Source organism: Piliocolobus tephrosceles, chromosome 13 (genome assembly GCF_002776525.5).
Source record: "Piliocolobus tephrosceles isolate RC106 chromosome 13, ASM277652v3, whole genome shotgun sequence".
In the NCBI taxonomy this organism is placed as follows: Eukaryota; Metazoa; Chordata; class Mammalia; order Primates; family Cercopithecidae; genus Piliocolobus; species Piliocolobus tephrosceles.
The window spans coordinates 112525939-112542292 of NC_045446.1; the positions used below are offsets into that span (position 1 = coordinate 112525939).

The 16354-nt window shown below is 42.3% G+C and overlaps 1 protein-coding gene and 1 non-coding gene across 8 annotated transcripts in view; both read left to right on the forward strand.

The window, feature by feature from the left end:
* The window catches only part of JHY (junctional cadherin complex regulator), a 72375-nt gene that overhangs the window by 33585 nt on the left and 22436 nt on the right, over positions 1 to 16354 (forward strand). For all 7 annotated transcript variants that reach the window (XM_026451037.2, XM_023208496.2, XM_023208498.2 and 4 more), the window contains one exon: positions 9510 to 9623. In XM_026451037.2, the coding sequence (XP_026306822.1) occupies positions 9510 to 9623 (114 nt within the window). The remainder of the gene's footprint in view (positions 1 to 9509; positions 9624 to 16354) is intronic.
* On the forward strand, positions 11438 to 11577 carry LOC111540359. Its single transcript, XR_002730950.1, has one exon. It is a non-coding gene; the product is annotated as a U4 spliceosomal RNA (small nuclear RNA).

Here is a 16354-nt window from a genome sequence, read left to right on the forward strand (position 1 = left end):
AGCATGCCCCTTTGAAAACCAGAAATTTAACATAAATTTCTATCATTTTCATCATTTTTAAGGATAGTTTTCAAAATGTACCTAGCGTACCTGATAATTCTACGCTTCCTTACACGGGTCATATTGCACCATTCTGTAGCAAAGTAAGAAGCTATGGCAATGTGATCGCTTCTTTGCCTCCTTATTGAATGACCCAGACTGCTATGAGTCTGCGGTAATTTTCTGCTGCTGTCTGTATCTGCTCTTAAGGAGCTTATGGCCGAATTGGAAGCAGACATGTAAACAGTCAATGCCAAGTGAAAATTGCTGTGCTAGTATCAGATAAGGTCCCAAAGAACCTGGAAGAAAAGGTGCCTGACTGTCCAGGGAAGTCAGAGAGGGCTTCACACAGAAGGCAATCATGGAACTGATTCTTTAAAACGAAGAAGGGTATTGTTTTGTTTGTATTTTTGTTTGTGTTTCTTGAGACAGGGTCTCGCTGTGTCACCCAGGCTGGAGTGCAGTGGCACGATCTCGGCTCACTGTTGGCAACCTCTGCCTCCCGGGTTCAAGGGATTCTCCGGCCTCAGCCTCCCAAGTAGCTGGGATTACAGGTTCCTGCCACCACACCTGGCTAATTTTTGTAGTTTTAGTAGAGCCCCCGGGGTTTCACCATGTTGGCCTGGCTGGTCTTGAACTCTTGACCTCAAGTGATCCACCCACCTCAGCCTCCCAAACTGCTGGGATTACAGGCATGGGCCACAGCACCCAGCCCTGAAAAGTAGAAGTTAACAGGTGGAAGTGGGTAGTAAGGGCACTGCAGGCAAAGGGGGCAGGGTCAATGGCATGAAGTTGTGAAAGAACACTGTTTCAGTAGAAAGCTGTCAGTACAGAAGAAACCTCCATACTGCTGGTCAGGAACTGATAGTTTGTCAATTAAATCAAAGATCTCACAGAGGTAAAAGGTAGAATGATAGTTATCAGAGGCTGGGAAGGGTCTGAGGGGTAGGGAAGATGAAGAGAGGTTGATGAATTGGTGCAAACATACAGTTAGATAGAACAAATAAATTCTAATGTTCCATAACAAAGTTAGGGTGACTGTAGTGAGTAAAAATGTGTTGTATATTTCAAAGTAGCTAGCAGAGAGCATTTGAGATGTTCCCGACACCAAGAAATGGTAAATACTGGAGGTGATGAACACCCCAAATACCTTGTTCATTACACATTCTGTATATGTAACAAAATATCACATATACCCCGTAAATATGTACAAACATTATATGTTAATAAAATTTTGTTTTTAAATTGGTTAAAGCAGATATGAAAAATGATAACTATATACCATAAGTACTTGAGTTTCACTTAAACTATATAAATATACACTGATTCACCAGTTTTTTTTTTTTTTTTTTACCAAGGTCTTTTCTACCAGTGCAGATTCTACTAACTGGAATATCATTGTTTCTCTTGCATCAGTTTGAGAGCATCTATGATTTGCAGTTTTGATTTCTTGATAGCAGAGTACAAACTTAAAAAACCTTAGAAACAATTTAAGAACATAATTTCTAGGTGTGTGTGTGGGTTTTTTTTTTTTTTTGGTTTTTGAGATGTAGTCTCCCTCTGTCAAACAGGCTGGAGTGCAGTAGCACGATCTTGGCTCACTGCAGCCTCCACCTCCCGGGTTCAAGTAATTCTCATGCTTCAGCCACTGAGTAGCTGGGATTACAGGCACCTGCCACGATGCCCAGCTAATTTTTGTATTTTTAGTAGTGACAGGGTGTCGCCCAGCTGCTCTCAAACTCCTGGCCTCAAGTGATGCTCCCACCTCAGCCTCCCAAAGAGCTGAGATTACAGGCGTGAGCTACTGCACCTGGCCATAATCGCTAGGTTTTTGTGGTGAATGTTTCCCCTAATTTTTTACAGTTCCCCCCACCCACCCCCAACATTTTATTTTGCCATTTGCTTTTATTGGGTCATTCTAAATCATTTAACTAAGTTTTCATGAATGTAATGCCTCTCTATTCATGCTCAGATTTCTTCAGATTATCTAATCTTTAAATAAATTTCATAATTTTAACAACAGGTACAGTAGGAATAAACAAGTTTGGGAACAAATGGAAAAGACTCTTGGTAAACATACAACTCAACAAGTGGAAGTAGAAGTACCAAGGTGTACTAGAGAGAGCCTAGCAGCCGTAAGCATTTAGCTATGGCCTCAGGATATCTTCAAGACTAGAAAATGTCACTTCATCCAGTGAGTTAGTTAAGGAGAAGGTGGATAGTGCTGTAGTTGTATGTGGCTAGATTGTGAGGATGAGAATATGGATATTTAGGTTAGAGAAATTGGCAGACGTCTTTCATGCAGGCCCTGTATGTCATTTTAAAGCAGAAGCTCTCATATTGTGTTCCTCGGACCAGGAGCATCAGCATCACCTGGGAACTTAATATAAGTGGAGATTTTTGGGCCCCATCCCAGACCTCCTGAGTCAAAAACTCTGGGGTGAGGTCCAGCCATCTGTGTTTTAACAACCCTTCCAAGTGATTTTAATACATTCTGAAATTTTAAAACCACTGTGCTAAAATGTTAGGCCTTTCCTCTCAGTTGTATGAATTCATTGAAGAATTTTAGTAATGGAGCAATTTCAGTGCAATGTGTGAGCTTTGTGAATTTTTTTTTTTAATCTCTAATGTGTCCATTCAGAGGTCACCCTTCCATATTCTTAGTTTGTTAGGGAGAGTTCAGATTGCTGGATAATCAACCTTTCTCTAAGTTATATGAGATATTCCTAAAAATCTCTTTCACATTCTTGAAAAAGGCCATTATTCATTTAGCATGTATTTATTTATTTTATTTTACTTATTTACTTATTTTGGAGGCACAGTCTCGCTCTGTCACCCAGGTTGGAATGCAGTGGTGCCATCTCAGCTCACTGCAACCTCTGCCTCCTGGGTCCAAATGACTGTCATGCCTCTGTCTCCCAAGTAGCTGGGATTACAGGCATGAGCCACCTACACCCAGCTAATTTTTGTATTTTTAGTAGAGACAAGATTTTGCCATATTGGCCAGGCTGGTCTCAAACTCCTGGTTTCAAGTGATCCGCCTGCCTCAGCCTCCCAAAGTGCTGGGATTACAGGTGTGAGCCACTGCGTCCAGCCTAGCATATATTTATAAAGAGATGATTATGTGTCAGACGTTGTCACAGGTGCTTGGGATACATCCCTGAACAAAAACAGACAAAAATCCCAGGCCTCCTGAGGCAGGAGATAGACAACAGAGAAAATAGATAAATGAGTGCATTGGTGCATGATAAGTTCTATATTTTAAGGAGGTAAAGACAGAAATAAAGCTGGGCAGAACTGCTGAGGATTGCTGAGGTGGTGGGAAATCACAACTTTAAATGGGCTATGAGGCAGAGTCTCCCTGAGAAAGATATGGAGGAGGTGAGAGGGCCCGACATGTGAATATTTGAAGAGGATTTTTGGAAGAGGGAGTAGCAAATGCAAATTTCAGGGACTGAAGCTGGGAACAAGGGAGAGTGGAATGGGAGATAAAGTTCTAGTTTCCACCTTATTTTGTCAACAGCCGGCTACCTGACTTTAAAATAAACCACACATCCTACCAGATAAACAAGTAGATTATATGTATTCTGATATAAATGCAAGTTCAGTGAACAACCCAGATTGATCTTTTCATGCTGTTGTATTTATTGACCATCTAAATGCCAGGCACATTCAGAGCATAGCACAGATGAATAGTACCCCTAGAGCCACACAGCAAGACAGCCCTGCACATGGGCCCTCCTTTTTCCTGCCTTACGGGAATTTACAGTGCAGAGGGAGAAAAAAAAAACAATTACCAGGGTGATACTTGTTACAAAAGGAAAGTACAGAGTACTAAGGCCATGAGCCCAGATGCAACTATTGTAGCCGCCTCTGGGGTGGCAGGGAAGGCTTTCTGGAAAAAGTTACATTTCAGCCAAGGCTGAACAGTGGATGGGATGGGTCAGAATAAGTGAAGTGGGCCGGGCGCAGTGGGTCACGCCTGTAATCCCAGTACTTTGGGAGGCTCAGGTGGTGGATCACTTGAGGTCAGGAGTTCAGGACCAGCGTGGCTAACATGGTGAAACCCCATCTCTACTAAAATTACAAAAATTAGCCAGGCATGGTGGTGCACGCCTGTAATCCCAGCTACTTGGAAGACTGAGGCAGGAGAATCACTTGAACCTGGGAGGCGGAGGTTGTAGTGAGTCAAGATTATGCCACTGCATTCCAACCTGGGCAACAAAGAAAGACTCTGTCTCAAAAAAAAAAAAAAAAAAAAAAAAATGAGTAAGTGAAGTGAAGGGGCAAAGAAATTCCCTAAATAACTGAATTTCCAGGCAAAGAATGGCCTGTGCAAAGACCCAGAGACGATAGTGCCCCTGGCACATCAGCAAAGCCGAAAGGTACAGCAGGAAGAGAGCAAGGGGCCACGGCTGAAGAAGTAGACAGGAACCCGAGGCCACAGGGCCTTGTAAGTCTTTGAAGACTGAGGGTAATGGAAAGCTATTGAAGGATTTTTAAGTAGGCGACTGACCATTAGCTTGGGGCCTTTTAAAGTTCAAGTATCTGATGCTGAAAATGAATGTAGAAAAAAATATATTCAAAGGTTTCATGGCCAGGCAGGGTGGCTCACACCTGTAATCCCAGCACTTTGGGAGGCTGAGGTGGGCGGATTACCTGAGGTCAGGAGTTCAAGACCAGTCTGGCTAACATGGCGAAACCCCGTCTATACTAAAAATACGAAAAAAAAAAAAAAAAAAAAGGGTTTCAGTGTCATCCAGTTCTCACTGAACATGTGCATGCTAAATACATTATGAGGCAATCTAGAGGAATGGAGACTATGGCCAACAGCAGAGCCAAAATATTTCATGTCCTTTGCCTCTAAACAGCTGAATAATACGAACCTTTGGATAATTGAAACAGCTGTGCCAAATATCAGGGTTGCAGCCTCACAATGGCAGACTGGCAGACAATTTCTATCATTGTGTCTCCGCCTCTTTTGCTGGCTGTGTATAAACACAGGTGGCAGCAGTGCTGCCGTGAGCAGGTGTGAATCGACACACAGCAAGGTATATTAGAAATAGGGTAGAGAAATAAATAGTTCAGCTCACTCCTTAGCCAAGTTAATCGAGAAATGCTCACTGAATCCAGTATTATGCCTGGAAGCAGGGAATTGAATAATAGGTGTTGGAATGATGGTTAGCTAACACTACTTAAAAAATCAACTCTATTTAATTTGGAGATGTGCTAGTTGTCAATACTGTCAAAGAATGAGAGTAACAAAGAACCCAATAAATTAATGTGGGCCCCCCCACAACATCTGAACATAAGGTCAGTAGTAAAAACAATATAAAGGAAAAAAGGCAAAACCTCCAGTGATTGCAGAACTTAATGGTAACGTCCTTATTTAAACATGTTTCAGTGTGTCTTTACGCGGATTCGACTCACATACAGCTCTTGGTAAAGCATCAACTTTTTTTGTAGTGCTGTCTGATTCTCTAAGAACCTGATGAGTTTCTTTGAGCAAGAAGTAGCAGCCCAATCTAGCTCAGCTGTACTCAATCTGAGTTGCTTTCCTACCTACAAACCCTCACTTCAAAGCAAGGAACATAATGTACAATTTTTTAATGGCTCTAGACCCAGGCACTCAGCCGCTCTGCTCTGCGCCTTACCTCAGTGTAAACACCTCATCAAGATTGCCTGCGCTTCAACAATAGCAGCCAAATGCAATTCGAGAACCACAAGCCTTTGAAGTCCTCCCTGCAAAGGCCGGTTTTCTAGTCTGGGATAATGACAAGCCATGATTGCTGTCTTTGTTGTATCTTTTCAGTAGAGAAGCAATTATAGGCCCCAATTTAACAGAATAGACATTACACAGCTTATGATGCTCAAAATGCAATTTCATTTGATCATTTTCTCGATTTGATTGGTATTAATAGAATGGTTCACAAAAAAAAAAAAAAAAAAAATAGCTGGCAGAGGTTGTGTCCCATTCCACTTTGAAAGAGATAATGTAAAAGTATGCTTTACTTGCCCAGGGATCTCAGTGGGGTGATTCAGCCGCCGTGTTCTACCAAAACAGCCTGTGGAGGGAAATACTGTATATCCCACATTTTCTGGAAGAGGAAACGTGGGACACTGTATTTTTCATTTGTAAACTTTTCACCAGTGCTATATAAGAGATTCCATCATTGTCAGTCAAACAGTATCAACAGTAATAACCTGGATTAACTAAACTAAGTCCCCTTTATTTCTTAGTCACTTAGCTTGGTCAGGGAATCAGCATCCTCATGGCAGATCTATGAAAGAGTTCAACTTCCTTTTTTCCCAGGCTCCAGACGACAGTTTCTCTGAGTCATCCCCACTTTGAGGTTTGAAAAGGATGATTTCCTTGCCTGCTAAGTCAGCTTAGTTAGGTTTTTTACTCTTGACCTTCATTTCTCCTCCAAGATAGAGTCGATTTTTCTTTTAAATGAGTCGTGTTTCTGTTGAACATCATGGTCACATGGGATTGAAACCTTTGCCATAACGTTGAGAAAAGTTGTGAAATCTAATGCTTTTATAATGATCTAGTGTTTCATCTTGAACTAGCACTGTGAGAGGGACTGAGATAGAAATATGATAAATAGCCGGCTTTGGTGGCTCACACCTATAATCCCAGCACTTTAGGAGGCAGGCCAATCACTTGAGTCCATTAGTCTGAGATCAACCTGGGCAACATGGTGAAACCCTGTCTCTACTAAAAATACAAAAATTAGGTGGGCGTGGTGGCACATGCCTGTAGTCCAAGCAACTTGGAAGGCTGAGGCAGGAGAATCACTTGAGCCCAGGAGGCAGAGGTTGTAAGCCAAGATTGTGCCACTGCACTCCAGCCTGGACCACAGAGCAAGATCTGGGGGGGAAAAAAAAGAAAGAGAGAGAGAAAGAAAAGAAATAGCTCATTTATAGTTCTAAGCTTTTCATTTCAGCACAAGTTGAACTTTTTCATGATGTGAAGTTTTCCATTTGCCATGTAGGTTAGTCATTCAAAACCTGGTGATTAGTTCCATTTGTAATCAGAATTCCATGATCAAATAGTCTGTTTTTGTTTCGTGTTTTAGGAATGAAAATTCAAGCACAAAAATGTTAAAAAGTTTTTACATTTTCCCCACTTTCAGATTAACCTTAAGTATTCAAACGTTCACACTGTCTATCTGGCCTATCTCTCTCTATATATAAGTACAGTAATTGTGATAGTTACTTTAGCAAAGTTAATAGAGACAGCTCTGGTAGAAGTAAGGTTACACCTGAAATAAAAGAAACAACATGTTGTGTTTTGTACAGGGAAGCCACACTGAGTGGTCAGGGAAGACACACTGAGGGTGTCTTCATTGTCAAATATTTACTTATCACTTAATATTTAACAAATATTTTACCTCTTTCTGTATTGAATACAAGTCTGAAGTCAAAGTAAACAGCAGACAGAAGATCTGAACACAAACAGGACCGATCCCAAAACCCAAGTTCTTTCTAGTCATACACCTTGCTGCTTCTCCACTACACAGCCCGCCAGAGGAAATGTAACAAAACGCATGTAAAGTCCTAAATCTAAAATTTAAAACTAATTACATCAGTTCTGAGGGGAGAGACTTAACAGCATTTCTAGGCAGTGGAACAGAGAGTGGGCAGAGGAGGCTGACCTGAGTACTGCAGCACAGGGGAATGAGACAGTCGGTCCTCTAAATAAGAGCAGGCTCACAGGAGACCAGGGTCAGCTTCTACCTGCGCAGAACTGTTGCCTGAAGAAGGGGTTAGTCTGGTCTGTGTTATTCCAGAGGGCAGAGGCATAGAAAATACAGAGACATATATCTGCGCATATAAAGAAGAGCTTTCTGGCATTCAGGTTGCGCTCAGTTAGGGAGCAATATGTTCATCCTGCATGAAACAGATTTCTTTTCTCCTCCTCAACCCATAGAAGATCTTTAAACATACTAATACTGACAAACAGGTAAGTCTTGCCAGGACATGGGGCATGAATTTAGGCAGACAGTGAGTGAACATCTACCAGGGATGGTGTGGATGTACTGGAGAACTGGATTATCTCCGGAATCTTTTCCAGCATTAAGATTGCATAACTGTAAGTTTGCTTCCTGCAGTACATCCTGATGGCTAGAATGCCACATAGCACAGACACTATTTTCTTGATTTAAAACAGGTAACTAATGGAGGCAATGAAGGGCCCTTAAATAACTTAGGGACCTAAATCCTGTGTAGCTGCCTTCATTCATGTTTCCCAAACCTGGATGCAGATTAGACCCACCTGGGGAACTTTTAATATTTATGTATGTATGTATGTATGTATGTATTTTGAGACGGAGGCTCACTCTGTCGCCCCAGGCTGGAGTGCAGTGGCATGAGCTCAGCTCACAGCAACCCCCACCTCCAGGTTTAAGCAATTCTCTGCCTCAGCCTCCCGAGTAGCTGGGATTACAGGCACTGGCCCCCACGCCTGGCTAATTTTTGTGTTTTTAGTAGAGATGGGGATTTCACCATCTTGGCCAGGCTGGTCTTGGACTCCTGCCCTCGTGATCCACCTGCCTCAGCCTCCCAAAGTGCTTTGATTATAGACGTGAGCCACCGCGTCTGGACTTTAAAAAAATTTTTTTTAAATAGTAGATAGGGAACTTTTAAAATATATTGATATCTGGGGCCACTCCCAGAGCTTATGATTTAATGGGTTTGAGGTGGGATCAGGGCATTAGTATTTTTTTTTAATTTCCTCGGTTTTTCTAATATCTAACTAAAGTTGAGAACCACCGACTTTACATTATTCAAATTCTCTGAGTACCAAAACTACTAATCGTGCAGGTCTAGGATATTTCTAATAAGCGAGTTAGCAACACTGTTGCATGTGCAGGCTCTGGAGAAAGACCACCCAGCTCTTCTACTTACTAGCTGTTGATCCTGGACAAATTACTTAACCTCTCTGTACCTTTGTTTCCTCATTTGCAAAAAGGGAGTAATAACATATGCATACCTAATACGGTGGTTGTGAGGATTACCTGAGAACATTGTGTGCTAAGGGCCTAGGACAGATGCTGGCACACCACGAGCATTCCACGTGTAAAAACATTGTTATTTCTGTTGTTGTCATCATTTCGGCGTGGAGTGTTATTTCATGGTGTTTCTATTGGCATGATCAAACGTTACTTGCTGCATCCAGTTCAGATAACTGTTCTAAAATTGGGTCTCCTGAGTATGTATTGAGCATGTAAAGTAAGTAATAGTTTGACCTTAAGGCACCAGTTTTCTCTTCGTGTCTGCAAGATAAAACATTGTCTATTCCCATTTTCCTTGGGAACAGTCAGGTTCCTGATGAATCCTTGAAATTAACTGAAAATAAAACCTAGCCCAGCAGGACCGTTTTCTAGAGTGCACTGACTTGAGTCCCATGGCTCTAAGACTAAAATGAATCCAGTTAACATGCTGTATGTGTTTTACCTACCTAGATCTCCTACCCCGTCAGAGGAACAGACAAGACGTCTATTCAGAATGCCAAGGAAATTGAAACTGCTGCCATCGATCCTGAAGACAAATGGCATCAAAGAGCACAACAGCTAAAGGTTACCTGCTAGATTGCATTTTAAGTGTGTTTCAAGCAATACTGCTGAATATAAGTAATGATCGTGACTGAGTTCTTATCACTTAAGGGTTTATTTTTATGCTTGAGAATAATTACCCACTTTCCTACAGGTAAGACCGGCTTCTGCTTAGAGGAGCCATTGCCTGCTCAGCCAGCCAACCCTACCTGTTTTTCCAAGGGCTCTGTTTCCTGGAAGAAAATTATCATTTCACACTTTCAACATACTGAGTTAGAATCCCACATAGAAGGAAGGCATGGAAAGACATGCAGGAAAAATCATAGTTCCAAAGATTTATCCAATTCTGTGCTGCTTCCAAGTCTGATTCCTTTTGTAGTTGTCAGTTACTTATTATTCCTAGACAATGGGGACACTATTCCTGAAAACTGGATGGGAACTCCCAGAGCCTCACCAAACCCTCATTTTCAGAATAGAAAAACTTACCAACTCGTCATTTAGCATGATGACATCCTTTTTGGCCATGGGTGTACTACTTTGAAATCATAAATGTGATTTCAGGAAGATTTTTCTGAAATTCTCCACACTGTTTTTCTAGAAGAAACAGAAAAAGGCCGGGCACAGTGGCTCACAACTGTAATCCCAGCACTTTGGGAGGCCAAGACGGGTGGATCACCTGAGGTCAGTCAGAAGTTTGAGACCAGCTTGGCCAACATGGTGAAACCCTATCTCTACTAAAAATACAAAGATTAGGCCAGACCCGGTGGCTTACGCCTATAATCCTAGCACTTTAGGAGGCCAAGGTGGGTGGATCACAAGATCAGGAGTTCGAGACCAGCCTGGCCAATGTGGTAAAACCCCGACTCTACTAAAAATACAAAAATTAGCTGGGCATGGTGGCACACACCTCTAGTTCCAGCTACTCAGGAGGCTGAGGCAGGAGAATTGCTTGAACCTGGGAGGCGAAGGTTGCAGTGAGCCGAGGTCATGCCACTGCACTCCAGCCTGGGCGACAGAGCGAGACTCCATCTCAAAAAACAAAAAAGGAAAAGAAACAGAAAAAGCACTAGAAGCTCAGGTTTTTCTTGACCCGTGTATGTGGAGCCACCCTTGGACCAGGTTTTATCCCTGCCTAAGAAGAGATGAGTCCTTTGAAATTACTGAACCTATAGAGCCTGTTGACATCAGTTAAAACTATGTACGATGATAAACATAGTAAAATAATAATAAGTTTTATCCCAGTTTCAGAGAGGTTAGAAAGAAGGGACAGCCTGAATCATCTCTTTTCCTCCCCAGTGGCCTCCAGGCCGCTCTTAAGAGTTGCAAAAAAAGAAATAAAAATTCATTCACCCAGAGCTTCCTGAAAGTTGATGCCAGTGAGGCCACACCTAGAAGTTAAGATGATAGGGACTGAAGTGTCTCATGACTGTGGGATGTAGAGGACAGGATCCACTACCAGACCTGATAGAGAGCCGGGGAGCTTGGTCAACAGGAACTGGGGACAAAGGAAATACCTTAAGGTTTGCCATGCATTATGGGTAATGGGCTGGGTCACAAGAGATGAATTTCTGGGCCTCAACCTGCTATTTACTTGATGCATGACTGGGCAAATCTCAATTTTTTTCAAAGCCTTAAGTTTCTTCTTTATTAAATGAAGGATTCAAGGTCTATCACAGCTGCAAAATGCTAGAATTCTGTGACCATGTATATCTAGTTATTTAAATTATTATAGAAAATACATTTGAAGCATGTAAGATTATTGCAACCTGTAGCTTTCATAATTGTCACTAAGGAAAACCATAGGATTCTTAGCTAATGATAAAAGGATCAAGGTAAAAAGCTTTGCCCTGTGGTAATATCATAACCAGTGAGATTTATACAAGGTGCGATTATTGCTAAGTGAAAACTTTTCCTAATATCCGCCGTGATGACTTGAAATATAGCCGGCATTGGCAATTTTGGATAGTCTCTATGGAGACCGAAAAAAAATGATAATAATCAAGGTAAAATCACAGTGCTTGATTGATGGCATGATCTTTGACAGAGGCAGTAAAATTTTTGTACAGAAGAAAATCAGAAGAAAGCCAAAAGAATGCTTTTTATTCTTTGCGTATACTGTAATTAATGCGCTTATAACCCATTCCTGAATGAAGACATGGAGCAAAACATCTAAAAAGTGTTAGACCTACAATGACAATAACAACGAATGGCCTAAGGGATGTTTCCCATTCTTTAGGTGGAAAGGATTTGTGGACTGCCCACTGCATGCTACACACCGGCCCAGCACTCTGGGACACAGACACTTCAGGCTGCCTTTCTTTTTCCTCTTCAACTACCCAAGCCCAGTGCCTTCTTTTCAGTGCCTCCTCAAGGGCCACCTCTGCATGGAGATTTCCAGCCTCTCTCACCCTGCCCCTCTGCCTTCAGCTCCTGCTGTATCTATAGTCTGGACCACTGGCTCAGGGCCTGCCATATTTGACCATGTCTCATTAGCTGCTGCCTTTGTTTCTTTCTTTTCTTTTTTTTTTTTTTTGAGACGGAGTTTTGCTCTTGTTGCCCAGGCTGGAGTGCAGTGGTAGGATCTAGGCTCACCGCAACCTCCACCTCCCAAGTTCAAGCAATTCTCCTGTCTCAGCCTCCTGAGTAGCTGGGATTACAGGTGCCCACCACCACTCCCAGCTAATTTTTGAATTTTTAATAGAGACGGGGTTTCTCCATGTTGGCCAGACTGGTCTTGAACTCCTGACCTCAGGTGATCCACCCACCTGGGCCTCCCAAAGTACTGAGATTACAGGCCTGAGCCACCGCGCCTGTGTTTCTTTTGTACCCACTACACTACGAGATCTTTAAAGGTACTGATTGTATTTTTCTCTACATCCCCTACCACAATGCTTTGCCCAATACTGATGCTCAATAAATATTTACTGACTGATTAAAGATACATTTAAAGATCATGGGCCAGGCACAGTGGCTCATGCCTATAATCCTATTGCTTTTTCGGAGGCCAAGGAGGATTGCTAGAGGCCAGGAATTCGATGTTACAGATGCCACTGGACTCCAGCCTGGGCAATAGAGCAAGACTCTGTCTCTAAAAAATACAAAATACAAAATACAGATAAAAAGATTGTTTAGTGTATCTCCAAGGGAAAATGGGCCTCATTTGAAATTTTTATCTTGAAAAATGACTTTCAAAGTTTCATAAGCCTACCCTAACAACAATAACCCTCACTAATGCGAAATATCTTTATGCAAAATCAAAATATTTAACACAACAAAATATTTATTGACTATCTACTGTATTCCAGGCACTGTGGATTAGGTGCCTGGCCCAAAAGATAATGAAAAAAATAACAACAACAACAAAAATTCTTTAAAACAATAAATAAAACTTGAAGAAAGTTTGTTTTTTGTTTGTTTGTTTTTGAGATAGAGTTTCACTCTTCTTGCCCAAGCTGGAGTGTAATGGCACGATCACAGCTCACCACAACCTCCGCCTCCCAGGTTCAAGCAATTCTCCTGCCTCAGCCTCCCGAGTAGCTGGGATTACAGGCATGCGCCACCACGCCCAGCTAATTTTGTATTTTCAGTAGAGACGGGGGTTTCTTCATGTTGGTCAGGCTGGTCTCGAACTCCCGACCTCAGGTGATCTGCCCACCTCGGCCTCCCAAAGTGTTGGAATTACAGGCATGAGCCAGAGTGCCCAGCCAAGGTTATCTTTTTTTAAAGCAGTACCTCCCCTCTAGGAGTTCAGTACTTTAGTGGGAACACGGTTATGTAATCATTATAATGCAGCAATATGGACGTGGGTACAAAATGCAGTGGAACTAAAAGAGCACCTAATTCTGCCCTAAGTAGACAGAGAAATACCCCCCATAGGAGTCAGTGTCTCGGCTCCCTGTGGAAGGACAAATGCCGGCAAAGGTATGAAAGTGGGAGGAGGAACAAGGAACCATGACAGCCCTGGCTGCTGTTTCTGTGGTCTAGGGAGGGAAAAGTTGACAGAGTTGGTAAGGACTGCTGTCTGCCTCATGCATCCCAGGACTCAGACTGAAGAAGACATTGTTCATAATCTAAGCAGGTATGCAGCAGTGAGGTGCCGTGCAAGGGGTATTATTACACATGTAACTCATATATAAGGAAGGCTCCATGGCTTGGAAAAGCTAAATACCAAAAATGCAAACAATAATAATTGCATATCTGTATATAGATGTATATTTGTGTGTTTATGTGTGGAGTGACAGAAAAAACAATGAAATGTGACCAAATGTTTAAAATTGTTCAATCTGGATAAGAATCTTTTAGAGTTGTCTGTACTAGCAATTTTTCTGTAAGTTTGAAATAACTTGAAAATGAAAAGTTCAAGAAAAAAGTGCCCACAGGATTTGGTGACTAAAAGTTTATTGATGTCCTGAACAGAGCAGTTTCAGTGGGATGGGGAGAGTCTATGGCAGGGGACAGAGGTCAGCATGAGAGATGAGGGGCAGAGACCAGTGCAGTCTACACCATCAAGATGCCCAGCTGTGAATTGAGAAAGAGATAGATTTTTCTTTGCTTTTGTTTTTTGAGACAGGATCTTGCTCTGTCACCTAGGCTGGAGTACAGTATCGTGACTTTGGCTCACTGCAACCTCTGCCTCCCAAGTTCAAGTGAGTCTCCTGCCCCAGTCTTCTGAGTAGCTGGGATTACAGGTGCACGCCACCATGCCCGGCTAATTTTTGTATTTTTAGTAGAGATGGGGTTTCACCATGTTTGTCAAGCTGGTCTCAAACTCCTGACCTCAAGTGATCCACCCACCTTGACCTCCCAAAGTGCTGGGATTACAGGTGTGAGCCACACTGTGCCTGGCCGAGAAAGAGATAGGATTTAGCCAGAGAATGGCATCAAGTGAATGTTTCTTTCCTTCTTTTCATAGGAGAGACTTAAATACATTTACATGCTAGAAAGAACAAGAAACCAGAGAGAGGGCGAGGAAAGAGAGAAGATATGCCTGAGACCATTTCAGCCTATGTATTTTTACTTTTAAAATACTGAGAATGATGGTCATGATCATATTCTATGTAAGAGTCTTATCCACGCCTAGAGTCTTCACTTGAAGCCAAGTCATTATCCTATTCTATTTAAGAGTCTTGGCCGGGCGTGGTGGCTCACGCCTGTAATCCCAGCACTTTGGGAGGCTGAGGCGGGCGGATCACGAGGTCAGGAGATCGAGACCCATCCTGGCTAACGCGGTGAAACCCCGTCTCTACTAAAAATACAAAAAAAAAAAAAAACAAATTAGAAAAAAAAAAGAGTCTTATCCATGCCTAGAGCCTTCACTTGAAGCCAAATAATCTCTCTTCATTTAACCTTGACACATAGGCGTTAGTGTTCTGAATTGCTTCGTGCTTGCCTGTGAATCTTCACGGGTTTTCTGAATCCCGCTCAGGTTGTGTGCCCAGACTGAATGCAGTATGTATAAGGCTCAGGACGAGCCTTATGTGACGGGCAATGTGACGGGCACATTCCCACTGGTTAAGATCTTAACCAGGTGTCTTAGTCTGCTTGTGCTGCTATAAGAAAATACCATAGATCAAGTGGCTTGGAAACAACAGAGATTAATTTTTTTCACAGTTTTGGAAGCTGGAAGTCCAAGGGCAGGACACTGGCAGTTTCCATGTCTGGTGACGATCTGCTTTCTGGTTCATTGGTGCCGCCTTCTCACTATGTCCTCACACTGTGGAAGGGGTGAATGAGCTTCGTCGAGCCTATTTTATAAGAACATCAATCCCATGCAGGAGGGCCCTACCCTCCGGACCTAGTCACCTCGAAAAGGCCCCACCTTTAAACAGCATTACCTTGGGGGTTAGGATTTAACGTCCGAGTTTAGGGAGGATACAAACGTTCAAACTATGGCACCAGGCAAGAAACATGTCAGTAGAAAAATATAAGAGGTTCCCCAAGTAAGTAATGTTTCAAAAGGATAAATAGGATGTTTCCTTTCTTACCCCTCTAAAATAACTCTTAGCTTTCCAGGCAAAGAAAATATGATAGTATTAAAGATATGTAGGATCTTTTACTAATTAATATGAAAGCCCTTGCAATCAAATCCTGATTAACCTTTCCAAAAAGCTGTTAATTTGGTTTTGCCTCCAACACTGTTAATAGATTCATCTGAACACAGAGTTCTTCCTTACCCGCAGGGAAAATTAGAGCCAATTAATATTTTTGCTTGAGATTCTCTTAATATTGTCAGATGGAATTTGTATCTCAGGCTTAAAGTACTCATGTCTTATTGTTCGAAAACACAGCAGAAAAGCGGAACACAATAGAGATTTCTCCACTTTAGAGCTGATCTCGGAGCCCAGGCACAACTCTTGGGACTCCGTGGTTGAGTCAGGTTAACTAAGCAGGGGTGGCTTTTGTGTTGAAGCAGATGAACCTTTTGGTTGCGATCAGAGCAGGCATTGTCCCGTCTGCTTATGACATGTGAAAGGAAAAGTCGTAAAAGAGAAACAACCAGGTGCTGCCTTTCACAGGGTTGGGGACAAAGTTCTCTTGGGTGGCACAGTATGAATGAGCATTACTTAATAACTGAGGATGAGTCCTACTAAGAAATGATCATCCCAGCATTAGGCATCAGGATCCTCCCATGCTAACACTCCATGTGCGACGCAAAAACCTACTGCCATTAAGCAGTTATTCTAAGTGCATGGAGTATGTACTGATTGCGAGTGTTAGTAACAAAAGAACCCCAGTGAGAGCAGGATGGAATAGAG